Source organism: Xyrauchen texanus, chromosome 11 (genome assembly GCF_025860055.1).
Source record: "Xyrauchen texanus isolate HMW12.3.18 chromosome 11, RBS_HiC_50CHRs, whole genome shotgun sequence".
Lineage (NCBI taxonomy): Eukaryota > Metazoa > Chordata > Actinopteri > Cypriniformes > Catostomidae > Xyrauchen > Xyrauchen texanus.
This window is the reverse complement of record NC_068286.1, coordinates 39,931,903-39,944,657: the sequence shown is the minus strand read 5'-3', so window position 1 is coordinate 39,944,657 and position 12,755 is coordinate 39,931,903. Positions and strand designations below refer to the sequence as shown.

General features: G+C 38.6%; 1 protein-coding gene across 2 annotated transcripts; it reads right to left on the bottom strand.

The window, feature by feature from the left end:
- Positions 1-382: 382 nt before the first annotated feature.
- Positions 383-12,622, bottom strand: LOC127651911 (recombining binding protein suppressor of hairless-like). Of its 2 annotated transcripts, XM_052137971.1 has the most exons (11): positions 12,589-12,622; positions 11,312-11,350; positions 11,108-11,203; positions 10,625-10,790; positions 10,328-10,502; positions 9,936-10,073; positions 9,147-9,259; positions 8,836-8,976; positions 8,509-8,664; positions 8,248-8,351; positions 383-4,608 (listed from the first exon to the last, which is right to left on the bottom strand). In XM_052137971.1, the coding sequence occupies exons 1-11, from the start codon at positions 12,606-12,608 to the stop codon at positions 4,284-4,286; spliced, it is 1,473 nt and encodes a 490-aa protein (XP_051993931.1). In that variant the 5' UTR covers positions 12,609-12,622; the 3' UTR covers positions 383-4,283. The 2 variants fall into 2 exon arrangements, with proteins under 2 accessions (XP_051993931.1, XP_051993932.1); XM_052137972.1 differs by lacking the exon at positions 12,589-12,622 and having other exon boundaries at positions 10,625-10,792; positions 11,109-11,203; positions 11,312-11,351.
- Between the last annotated feature and the right edge of the window lie 133 nt (positions 12,623-12,755).

The window sequence follows — 12,755 nt, the reverse complement described above, 5'->3', positions numbered from 1 at the left end:
TTTAAAAAAGCGTAACTTCATTAATATTAATAAGCCGTGCCTACTGAATCAGAAGCCGAAGCCGTTACGCATTTTCAGATAGAGGGCGCTCTAATCACGCACCACTGAACTAGCGTGGGAAAGAACACGCTTTGTAAAATCACTTTATACGCTACTAAACATAACTAATATTGCCATTATATCAGTTAATTTTCTTTTACACCATAATTACGTATACAGCTGCGTTGAAACACCTCCTGTTGTTAAAAGTGCAAATAAATTTGACTTCACTTGGATACTGCAGAATTACGACGCGCTTCTGTTGAGGCTAAATTATATTAACCATTCTGCCGGCGGAAAACGGTTAAAACTCGTTTAATGTTTATTTTTATGGCTACACACATTCTCACTTCTACATACATCTACACACAATCCTTGACCTCAGGATCACATTTTGAGCCCTATCGTATTTACATAATTAATTGAGGACTCACATACTCTGAAACAGCAACAGAAAGAAGGCTTCAAGTTACACCTCTACCACCCATATGGTCTAAAAATAAAAACTGGGCCGTGGGTTGGGGGAAACGTTTGGCTCTTGGAGCATGCACAAGTGACAGGTGTCTGTCATTGTAATTCAAAGCAAACTCTCTTCATCATCATCATATGTATGCCTCTATATATTAAATAATTTGATCACACTATAACAACATTAACATGCACATTGTTTATATCTTGTAGCTATAATTTTTAAACAGTATTTTAATGTTTACAGATTTGTCCCATTCACTTCCATTGAGTGTCTCATTTTTTTAGGAAAAGAGGTATAAGTCTAAATTAAGTTTTGTGGTAATCAACATTATGCAAAAATACTGTCAATTCAGCATAACTTGAAATTAACCTGAAATATTCCTTTAAAGAGGCAGCACAGTTTATCCACTGGAACATCCGACCCTAATCCGCCCAATATATTTCCAGCATGATAATATGCCACTCACTGGATTAAACATGCAACATATAACAACATACTACTCAATAAACCATTTGTTGAAAGATTTGATATAAATTATACATAGTAATAATATAATTAATATGCATGTAGAGCACATCTTTAATGGATTTACCACGGGCAGAACAATTTTCTGCATTGTTTAAAGATGTTATCAATTTCAGCCTAATATTTTTAGAATTCTCATATTCTGTTTGATCTACAATTTCTAGAACAATAGGTTTTCTATTTCTCATTGCACTCATATTACACTTTTTGCATCTATTACTGTGTTTAGTGATCCATTTCAAAAGAAACAGACACACTGGCCCTTTAAGAGCTAAACAGCACCAATACAGTTCAAATCTGCTAGACAGCATGCACTCAAAACCAAAACGGCTCGCAGACACTTTGCAATGGCTGGTTAACATCCAAATGTAAAACAATTAATTGTAATGGTTGAGAAAGCATACCAACTCACCTTTTCTATAGACAAAACTGACAAAGGAAAGTGATCTAAATTCACTAGTTTCTGCTCAGTGGAAGTAAAGAGGCACAGATGACAGGAAACTATCCAACTTACATAACAGAGATGATGAAACTCAACACGGTTAGTATTAAAATCAACCAATTAGCCAGTCCTCTGTGTTCAGAATATTCTGGAAGACAACTGGAGGAGGAAGAGGAAATAACACTGAAAACACATAGAAAGGTAATGTGTGACTACACAATTTGAACTTTAGATATGTCAGTTTCCATTTCTGTGCTTGCAAATGATAGTTTAATATTTTTCCCTGATTGAGGAATGGATTGAAAACAGCTCACAATAGATACTAGGTAAAGGCTTTGTGCATGCATGGTTTTAGCTTTTATGTCTTACATAAGTGACCATTTCTAATGCAGACCTTTAACCAAAGGCTTCTTTCCAAAAATGCAACAAATAAAAATGTCCCTCAATCAAAGAAGAAATATTTAATATTAATATTTAAACATTAATATAACAATTTTAATAACATAGAATATTAATGTTTAGATATAATATTATTTTGACTTAGAATCTTATACCAATATTATTCATGATACAACTGGAAAACAAAAATCACAGAGGAACAACCTTTGCTGTTCCTTTATAATTACAAAAGAAACAAAATACAGCCCATTCCAATTGAAAGCAAAATCAAGAGCATGTTATTGTACAAGTTCCCCTTACAAAATTATGATGATGCATATGGAGTCTAAACAGACTTGGGGGAAAAACAAAAAAAACAAAAAACAAAGAGCGGACTCTTGAGATTTCCACGTGGTCTGTGATCTATCCTTAAAAAGGCAGAAACTAATGTTCTTCCCCTCTTTACAAAAGGATATAATTTTTAGTGTTATAAACCATCAGTTCCAGTAATTACTTGAAGTAGTGGTTTAAGGCCTGGTTTAAGGTTTGCTTTAGACTACAGCTATTAAAAAAAGTGAACTTTGGTACTAAATATTAATAAAGCGTAAATCTGTTAAAAAAAATAAAATAAAAGAGAAAAAAAGCACATCAAAAACTGAAGATGTGACATGACATCACAATGAAACACCTTAACCATTTTAAAAAGAAAGCGTTTGTTTGTAGCAGTTTGGGCTGTCACACATGAATGGTTGGATAAGAATCTGTGATCTACAAACCACCCTCAAACATCTTTGCGCTGCAATGCAACAAGTGCTTTTTCTTGTTTTCCATTCATTCCTAGACTGGCAAAACCAGTAATGGCTATACTTGCAGCACTCCTACTTCTACTTGTTTTCTATATGGTTTCAGCACTCACTTTAAAATTCGCAAACGTTTCATGTTCACACTGCGACACCAATATTCAAACCGGCATCCCTATGTTGCATACAATGACAATGTGCAAGAAGATGGCATTCTTAGGCAATAAAAACACTTTTTAATATTAATTTCTTTAGAATTACTTTTTTGTTGGGGGGTGAGGGGCTTTAAAATGCATAAACAATCTCAACATTATTCCAGGGTGCAAGATCAGTTCCCTCACAGGGAAATAATTGTTTTTTTGTTGTTATAGCATCAAGGGTCCATCACCCAAAACCTCTTTTCCTCATGATATGATCCAAATGACTACAAAGCAGCATTTTGCCTACATGTTGCTTTCAGTTTGATATTATAAATAAAAGACATGGCATTGAATGATTTGCAAACCAGATCAATACTGATCTTCCCCACCAAAGGCTTTGAGTGATTATATATCTAAATTAGAAATTGCTGCCATTGTGTTGGCAGCTTGAACATCTATAGCCAAAGAAAAAGGACCAGAGGTCAGTGGCAGTTTGTTTCTGAGGAGTAAGATATGGCATGTAAGGCCAACTGGCAAAGTCAGTTAAAGCTTTTGTGTTAAGGACTTCATATGAGAAAGTAAAAAACCAAAAAAACAATCAAGAAGAGCCACTGTCTCCCAAATACGCAAAAACGGCATCAATATTGTATACACCTCAGAGTTTAGTGGGGGAAAAATAAGACCAAAATACATGACATACAAATGTTATTACAAAAGAGAAAAAAGGTCAGGTAAAACTCCAGAAGATATAAGGCATTTGCCAAGACAAGCAAAAGGCAGCTATGAGTTCAACCTTTCAAAAGGCATGAACCTTTTCCTTCTGAGCCCAAACGCTCACAAGAAATATACAAAACTATTTGGTAACAAAAGTTTACTATATGTTATAAAACTGAAAAAGGTGAAAAATGTACCTTAGCTAAAGCTTATAAAATTACATATCAATTAAAAAGAAAATAATAATAATAATTCTTGGTCCGTAAAAACTATATTACTATGATAACTCTTCTTCAAGCCTGGAAAAACAGTGCATTGAGCCTTTTAGTAGAAAACAAAATCTCTCAAAGCTTACATACAGAAGAGGCTTTGATCTGAAGAGAAAGTGTCTTCTGCGACTGATTGTTTTTTTGTTTTCATTTAAGGCTAATGCATTGATCCTGTGTCATCTTGATCCATGGCACGCATCAATTCTGTTGCCGAATCCTCAAACGAGAGGAAACAGATAGAAAAAGAACCGCAATAAAGAAAGACAGAGAGAGAACAGAAGAGAGACATCTTCATTTATTCTGTCCAGTCTTTTGTGAAGTCTTATCTCTCTCTTTTGCGTCTCTCTCTGTGGCACCATTTTCCATGATTTGAGATCCTTATCCCATGAATTGTTGCAGGAGAGTCTAAGAGCTGACGAAACCACCATCTCTTAAGCAGGCTCACTTACACACACACACACACACACACACACACTCACGCAACCAAACCTGAAGATCCCCAGGTTAGGAAACAGACATAGCCGAGGAAGAGGAAGTCACGCTCCCAGCTGCATATCCTGCCTGGCTGTCGATGGCTGTCTGAAGCAGTAGGCTGGAGGATGAAGATGATGGTGAGGAGTTGCTGTTGGTGCGCAGTATGGCACCAGCGGCGCTGCAGTGAGGGCGTGGTCCTGGCTCTGGTGTGTAGGTAAATGTTAAAGCCGTGGAGTAGATGATGCCGTCATTACGGACCAAAGTTACGGGAACCTGCACTGGCTGACGAACCCAACGCCACCCCTCACGGAATGCCGAGATGTCAGGGACCACACAGAGCACGCTCTCGCCACACCTGCCAGAAACATTACATTTACATAGAATATAAAATCCACTTGTACACTCCCAACACAATTAGACCACTTTGAAAGACCAATTGGTTCAAAACATTAATACATGACTCTCTGGAATACTTGATTCAGGGTTTTCACCCTTTTTGACCAATTAATTTCCATAAATGTTGTAGTCATTTGAGATTTCTTTGGAGACTGATTTTTTTTTAATGAAATTTAGACTAGTGTTGGGCAATATGTCAAAAATATTTTTTTCGATAATCACCAAAAAAAATATCCCGATATACGGGATATTTAGACCGCCCTGCCGAGGGTCGAGTTTTGCTTTAAAAATTTAATTAATTGAAACACGAAAAACATAAAAGACATTTCTAAATTAAAATTGTACTTTAAACTAAATGAAAAAAGCAATAAAATACAAAAGATTAAAAAAATCATATTTAACCACCTCCCGAAATCCAAACATTAACCATCCCCAACAGCTTTATTTCCCACACACAAGCATCAGTCAACAACACGTGGAAAATTACTAATAGCCTACATATTAAGAACCAAAGACAATTATAAATGTAAAGATAATGAGTATCATAATAATAATAAAGCCTAATAAACTCCCTTGTGTTCCAAAAAATAATGCTCCCAAATGCGTTGAAACTTATTCTTAATAAAAAAAAAAGTGATAAGTCTTTACATGCGTGTGCTCCACATGACAAACAGCGAATCAGACACAAGCATTGACGGCTTTTCTTTTGTCTGTTCTTAAAAATATAATGTGCGTTTCTTCAAGCAAATGTCTTTGTGATTGACAGCATTTCTTGTCGTGTCACTCAGAGACATCTTACAGGTCGCCTGCTCGTTGCGGGTAGATGAGCAAAATTACCTGCACATGAAATACATTTGGACAAGGAGCTTGCGAACTGGATTCAGCCTCGTTGCATTTTGCGGGTGCTAGTTTCACACCATGGACTACCGTTTAATATATTTGCTGACTTGCCAGATTCATGGTTTTGCCATTTCTTGATATCGTCGATCATCGTCTTGTCAATTGAGTGTCACAATCGGCATCAGGATATTTTTAAGACATCATCGATATACAATAACATCGTCCTATCGCCCAGCCCTAATTCAGATTGATTCACTAAATCTGGTGATACACTAGCAGACTCCAAACAACACTATTTTGGCCGAGGGTATCACACATGCAGACTGATTTGCTGGGATCTCACTCTCTCAGTCGCCAGTATGACACACTTCCCGATACAAAATGGTGCAAGGGTGACAAACAAACCAACTCACTGCAAATCTCTCCCTCTGATTCCCTGTCACATGGAACTTGTCAAAATAACAATAGGAGTACCGCGTGAGCATATACAATTGCGATTTAGGCCGTTTTCAGGCTTGTAGCTTGCTTGATTGGTTCTGAAACGGGCTAAAATAGTTTCTTCATGGTTCGGTATGTTTTCACAAGTTATATTTTAAAATGAAAAAAAAAAACCTGTAAAATTTACATTGTGGTTATTTCTACCTGTAATTAGTTGCTTTCGCTCTCACACTCAAATCAAATTCCTTTATTATCACTCAACCATATACACAAGTGTAACAGTGGGTGAAAATCTTGGGTGCGGTTCCAAGCAACATTGCATTATGACAATAAAATCTGTTACATAACACAATATACACCTAATAACATACAAAATACAGTATACACAATAAGGCTGTATACAAAAAATTATAATATAGAATATACATTATACACAAAATAAGAAGACTGCATACAATAAAAATACACTGTACCCCCACTGTATGAAGTGTTGTGTTGAAATTCAGCTCTTGGTTGACAGTCAGTTCCAGTGTGTTAAGAGAAGTATAAAATGTGAGTCCAGGCTGAGGCTAATAAAGTGCAGTGCTGATATATGTATCATGAGCGATCAAGAGTTCAAATGTCTGATTGGTTGGGGGAAGAAGCTGTCATGAGTCGGCTGATGCAGATCCTGATGCTGCGATACTGCCTACCTGATGGTAGAAGTGAGATCAGCCCATGGCTCAGGTGGCTGGATTCTCTAATGATCCTCCAAGCTTTTTTCACACACTGCCTGGTATAGATGTCCTGGAGGGAATCTCACCTCCAATTATGTGTCTGTCATTTCGCACCACCCTTTGCAGGGCTTTGCGGTTGAGGGGGGTGCAGTTGCCGCACCAGGCAGTGATGCAGCCAGTCAGGATGCTCTCTACAGCGCTGGTGTAGAACCGTGTGAGGATGTGGTTGTTCATTCAAAACTTCCTCAGCCATCTCAGGAAGAAGAGGCGCTAGTGAGCCTTCTTCACAACAGCCTCAGTGTGGACGGACCATGCGAGTTCCTCAGTGAGTTCTCTCCACCGGTGCTCCATTGATAGTGATGGGGCTGTGCTCTCTGTCTTTTCTCCAAGACCACCACAAGCTCCTTGGTCTTGCTGACGCTGAGGGAGAGGTTGTGGGCACCTCCTCTCTTTCATCATTGTCAGTGATCAGACCTACCACCGTTGTATCACCAGCAAACTTAATGATGGTATTGGAGCTATGTGTTGCCACACAGTCATATGTGTGTACAGGGAATACAAGAGTGGGTTTAGAATACAGCCGTTGAGGGTCAGTGATGAGATGTTGCTGCTCATTCTAACCATCTGGCATCTGCTTGACAGGAAGTCCAGGATCCAGCTGCACAGCGAGCTGTATAAGCCCAGAGCCCAGAGTTTCTTATCAAGCTTGGAGGGTACTATGGTGTTGAATGCAGAGCTGTAGTCTACAAACAGTATTCTCACATATGTGTCCCTTTTTTTAAGGTGGGAGAGAGTAGTGTGTAGTGTAGATGCAATGGCATCATCAGTGGAGCGGTTGTTGCGGTATGCAAACTGCAGTGAGTCCAGTGAGGCAGGCAGCAAAGAGCAGATGCAATCTCTGATTCAATTACTTTTATTATTTTGCTAATTTCCGTCACTTTTCCATGCCTGGAATTTTTTTTTTTTAATTACCTGATACTTCCAGGTTTACCATGACCATGGGAACCCTGTTGATTCTGACAAGTCAAACACAGCCTTCTGCTCTCAAATATGTTTGTACATGAACAGTTAAATTGACCACTGCCCAGGCAGGGATTTCCCACATTGATGTGCTAGTTTCTTGCCTCTTATATTTCACTCTGCACTGCAGTCTCTTTCTTCTCACATAATATGTTTCAACACAAATAAAACTTTTATGTCCATTTATTTTTATTTCTGTTTGTTGAAGGTGAACTTAGTAATTTTTTATGCAAATAATCTTGGACTAACACTAACATCTAGGGTTAGTGTTTATGGATAAAGCGTCAATCAAACTCAAAAATATTCAGTTACCAATGTCATTATAGAAATTCACTATTTACAGTTTGCCATGGTTAATTTAATCCATGAGTAAAAGTGTCTTAATCAAAGGGTGGTTACTGAGATTAAGCAAGCAGTATTCGATTGACCATGTTATCATCATGCCAGCACCCATGAGGGGACCTTCTCCATGTTGAACAAAAGAGCTTTTATAAGGTTACAGAGATCTGGAGTCATGTCCGTGGCATGAGTTTACATTATTTTAAAATTGTGCACCTTTAAAATGTTTGGTGTGTTTGTGTCACCTGTACATAGTGTCAGCTTCCACATCTCCAAACCAGACTCTGAGGTTAGGCGTGAAGTTCTGGCCTGTCAGCTCCAGCATGGCAACATCTCCTCCTCCATTCAGCTACAACATTCAGGGTTCAGATTTGTTGATAGTTTGTCAAAAATTGATTTTTCAAGCAATTGGTGCTTTCTTAAAGACATCATCCCATGAAAAACAGCATTTCCAATAAAAATAACATCTTACAGCACCTTTAAAGTCGAGTGTCTGTGTGCATTACCTGTAAACTCTCAACAACAGGCACAGGTGTGACAGGTGAGGGTACAGGGCCCATCCCCTCATAGAAAGTGTACTCTGCTTTGTCTGTGCTGATGATTGTCCATGACGCCCCATCATTGATCATTTCTTTGTTCGTTTCTTTGGGACAGGGTGTGGCCTGGGAGAGGTTTAGAGTTAGGAGGAAAATATTTCAATTGTTTATATTGCAAAAGTAATGTCACAATTATCATGTTATAATTTAATGTATTACATTTTATTTAAAAGACAAGCTTACAAGGACTGATCAAAACTAATATAACAACTTTTCTATAAGCATACGAAAGTTTACCTGGAACTGTATTATCCTCTCCTGTGAAAGGCAGAGGTACATCCTCTCTGTGTCTTTAAGATAGAAGGCACATTTATGTAGTTGGGACACAGGATCATTAGCATCCATTAGCGCCGTCTGCTTGTCCACCTTACGAATTATCTATGATTGTTTGCATAAAAGAAAATGTATGCTCTAAAATTAGAGGAAACACAACAATACATCATCCCTTCATTGTACCACTCACTCACCCCAGACCAACATGTGTTGCCTTTTAATCATGTACATCCTCAGTCACTCTGTTTTGTCAGGATGAATGTTAGGTGGCTTACCAGTCGCGGTAGAGCCATGCCGGTAACCGAGCACACCAGCTTTACCGTCTGACCGTAATGGACGTAACCGTCTCTGACTGTAAACTCTTCTCCCTCTGACTCTTCATCATCCACTAGGGTGAACAAAATCTCAATTACTTTAATCACTATGTAACAAAAAGACTGTAGAAAAAACATGAGCAATGTTTAACTGATGTACTAAACTATCAGTTATTTATGTTCTGAAGAACCAGTACCTGGAAAAGCTCAACATTGAGCCCTGGTGTTGTTATGGATTTGGCATATAATGTGTTTAAAAGGGTCATGACATGCCTTTATTATTTTAATATGTTCCATGCAGATCATTTATACAATTAGTAAAAAATGTTTTGAACAAAGTCATATATTTGTAAAACATGATCCTTTTCCACACTCATTCTGACCCTCTGTCAGAAACGCTAGGTTTTGGTGCTGCTTCTCTTTTAAAACTTGACAGTAAATGCCCACTGTTGTGATTGGCTCCATGCTCTTGACTGACCATCTCTCTCCTCGCCATCTCACTTATCAAGTGATAAGTAGGCATCGATGTGTTATTGTATACTGAGGTGGACAGATGCAAATGTTTATTACAGTTTGAGTCCTTTTGGCAGCTTGGTTTCAACAAATACTCTCTTTTGCAGTGAGGTGGAAGTTTTGAGTTCTGAAACTTACAGTATGGTTTTATGGTACAATGACCTCTTATGTTAAAAGATCTAGGATTTTTTTTTTCCTCATGACCCCTTTAATAGACTTGTTGGGTGACTGACTTACATAGATGAATGTAGAAAGCACCCCACTGTTGTGAGCTGGCGTGAAAGTTTCCTCCCTCCACGTGAAGGTACCGTGTACTGACAGTCTGAGACCGCAAGCGGTTAAAAAGAGCCACTTTCGTCCCAGAAGCTATGCACACTACATGAGAGAATCAAAATGAAGATGAAATTGAGAAACGCCAAACAATGTAGGTCATCCCAATATAATGTACCGTATATACTGCATAGCTTTGAACATAATGGTAATGCATCTTAGAATGTATCTGCTTTAAACTACAACCCATTAGAATTTTTCGAACTAAATGGTACATTTAAAATACATAAAAGACTTCATACTCTAAAAAAATAGTACTTTACAACAGACCTATAGCAACTGAAATTAATTTGACTCACGGTCTGCATTCTTCAGCGACTGTTTCTTTTTGGAAGGTTTGGAGATGACCTTGATGCGTTTGCTGAGGAAGACTCCAATATCTGCGCTATTCCCATAGAACATCTTCACCGACAGCATGAAGTGCTTTCGTTTGTCCGAGTCAGAAATGTATAATGTTTTTGCTGTGCAAAAATTCTGAAGAAGCAAAATAGACAGGGATAAAGATGACAGGATATGCAGTGTTCTTTCAAACATGGTTTCCAATTCATTTTTAGGAAGGCAGTTACAACATATGTAAATTTGAACCCGTAAAGCACCTTGCCCTCTAAGTTGAGCTGCTGCATCTCTTGTTCACTGTTTCCAATACCGATAAAGGCACAAGGCTGAGACTCCTGCTCTGAGCAGCCCTCTCTCTCCATCTGTTCCTTCTTTTTCTTCCAGCCACAACCCATCAGGTACACACAAGGTGGAGGACAGAAGAATCTAATGCAGAATCAAAGCAAATTTAAACTGATTAAAGAACGAAACTGATTAAGAAAGAAATTGGGTCTGACCAAAACTTGATTTACAGTCAACATAAACAGGCATTTGCAACCCACTTTACCCATGTAATGTGATGCATGTTGAGTGAAACAGAATACTCAATGAGAGAAAAAAAAAGACCAAGAACAAGCATTGAGGAAGTAAAAGGGTCTATTTTGATTTCATGTTGTCTTTAGTAACAGTCTAAAATACAACATCAACAGCTAATCATATTCCAACCTTAAAACATTGACAGGTGAATTTCAACACTTTCTCACCTTTTTTCATTGCCGTACGATTTCTGTGCGACTTTTGCATGCAGTATGAGCACTGTCTGATCTCCTCTCTCTTTCAAGTAATTGCGCATCGCCTCTCTGTAAAATCACACCAGGTTAATTTATGCATTTTCCAAATAAACATACGATCACAACTATACATATATGCTACAGTATGTAAGCTATACAAGTTTACAGTGCATTTACCTCGTTAAACGCTTTGGCTGAGGGAGCTCCCCGAATTTCCTGCAAAAAACAAAATGCAACATACAGTGGTATTACAAATTCAAGCCTTACTGTTGATTTACTTTACTTAACTACTGCTGGGGATCTACTACAAACAATCCAATCAAGTTTTTCTTTGGCTATAACTCAACACTTAGAAAGCTGCACACAAAGACAGCATTTTTTCAACATCATATGTTCATTCAAGCATGCCCCAAAATGCTGTCTACGCAGGCAGTTTACTAGGCCTTGAGACTCGCCAAAGAACAGACCCCCCAAAAAGTTGAAATCACTAATATGACTAACAACCCCGGAGTAGCAAGTTTGAATCCAGGGTGTGCTGAGTGACTCAGCCAGGTCTCCTAAGCAACCAAATTGGACAAGTTGCTAGGGAGGGTAGAGTCATATGGGGTAACCTCCTCCTGGTCGCGATTTGTGGTTCTCGCTCTCAATGGGGCGCGTGGGAAGTTGTACGCAAACCGCATAGAGCAGCATGAGGCTCCGCATGCTGTGAGTCTCCGTGGTGTCATGCACAACGAGCCACGTGATAGGATGCATGGATTGAATGTCCCAGAAGCGGGGTCTGAGTAACCGTACCTACTAAGTACCTACTAAGTAGTGGAAATTGGGCATTCCAAATTGTGGAGAAAAGAGGATTAAAAAAGAGAGAGAGAGAGAGAGAGAGAGACACTAATATTTCACATATTTGTGACGAGCAACAACAAATGCACTTTAAGAACATTTTTAGAGTTAGCATAGCTTTACTAAGGATGCCTGACATGAAAAAAAATAGAGAAGTCGGAATTCTCCTGAAACCTCAGTCTCAGTCATGGTACTAGACTAGATTGGCTAACTTTGTTGGCTAACATTTGCTAAACTGTTTTCTCTTGTGCACCAACTCGCGAGTCTGGCTTAATTGTTTTGCTTTTTAATACTAAAGTACGTTGAAGTTTCTAAACAGATAATTTCTTAAGTTTTACTGTGTGTACGGTTAATCATTAGATTGACGATTTTTTTTAAACTGCTAAAAAAAAAATCTAAAAGCTAACTAAAAGCTAAGTGGCTACTTGAATAAAAGAGCCAACGCTAAAAAGCTCACAAAACAGGACAAAAGTACGGCGAAACGACCGGCCAGTGCTCAGACAGACCGCCAGGGGTGTAGAAAAATAAATTGAAGCGAGTTATTTCAATTAAACAGGCGAAATTTGTTATAACTCCAACTTTTCCATGTCCCCTCCGTTGGTAATTTCGCTGCTTACCCTGTCACAACAGGCGCCATCTTCACCAACTCTCTTCTAATAACGCCAACAATCGCGAGATTCCACACCGCACAACAACAGACTGGACTGATGGGGAGGGGGAGGGGCCGGCGGAGCGACGCGGATGGGGGGAGGGGGGTGCACAAGCGTGGGAAAGTTCTCAAGTC

What these genes read in the sequence shown, in the direction of transcription:
- LOC127651911 (XM_052137971.1), bottom strand. Translation starts at nt 12,608, where the DNA reads ATGGCGCCTGTTGTGACAGG. An exon ending in CTGTTGTTGAGAGTTTACAG is followed by an intron (nt 8,352 to 8,508) that starts GTAATGCACACA and finishes TGAATGTTGTAG; the next exon opens with CTGAATGGAGGAGGAGATGT. An exon ending in GAAGCTGACACTATGTACAG is followed by an intron (nt 4,609 to 8,247) that starts GTGACACAAACA and finishes TGTTTCTGGCAG; the next exon opens with GTGTGGCGAGAGCGTGCTCT.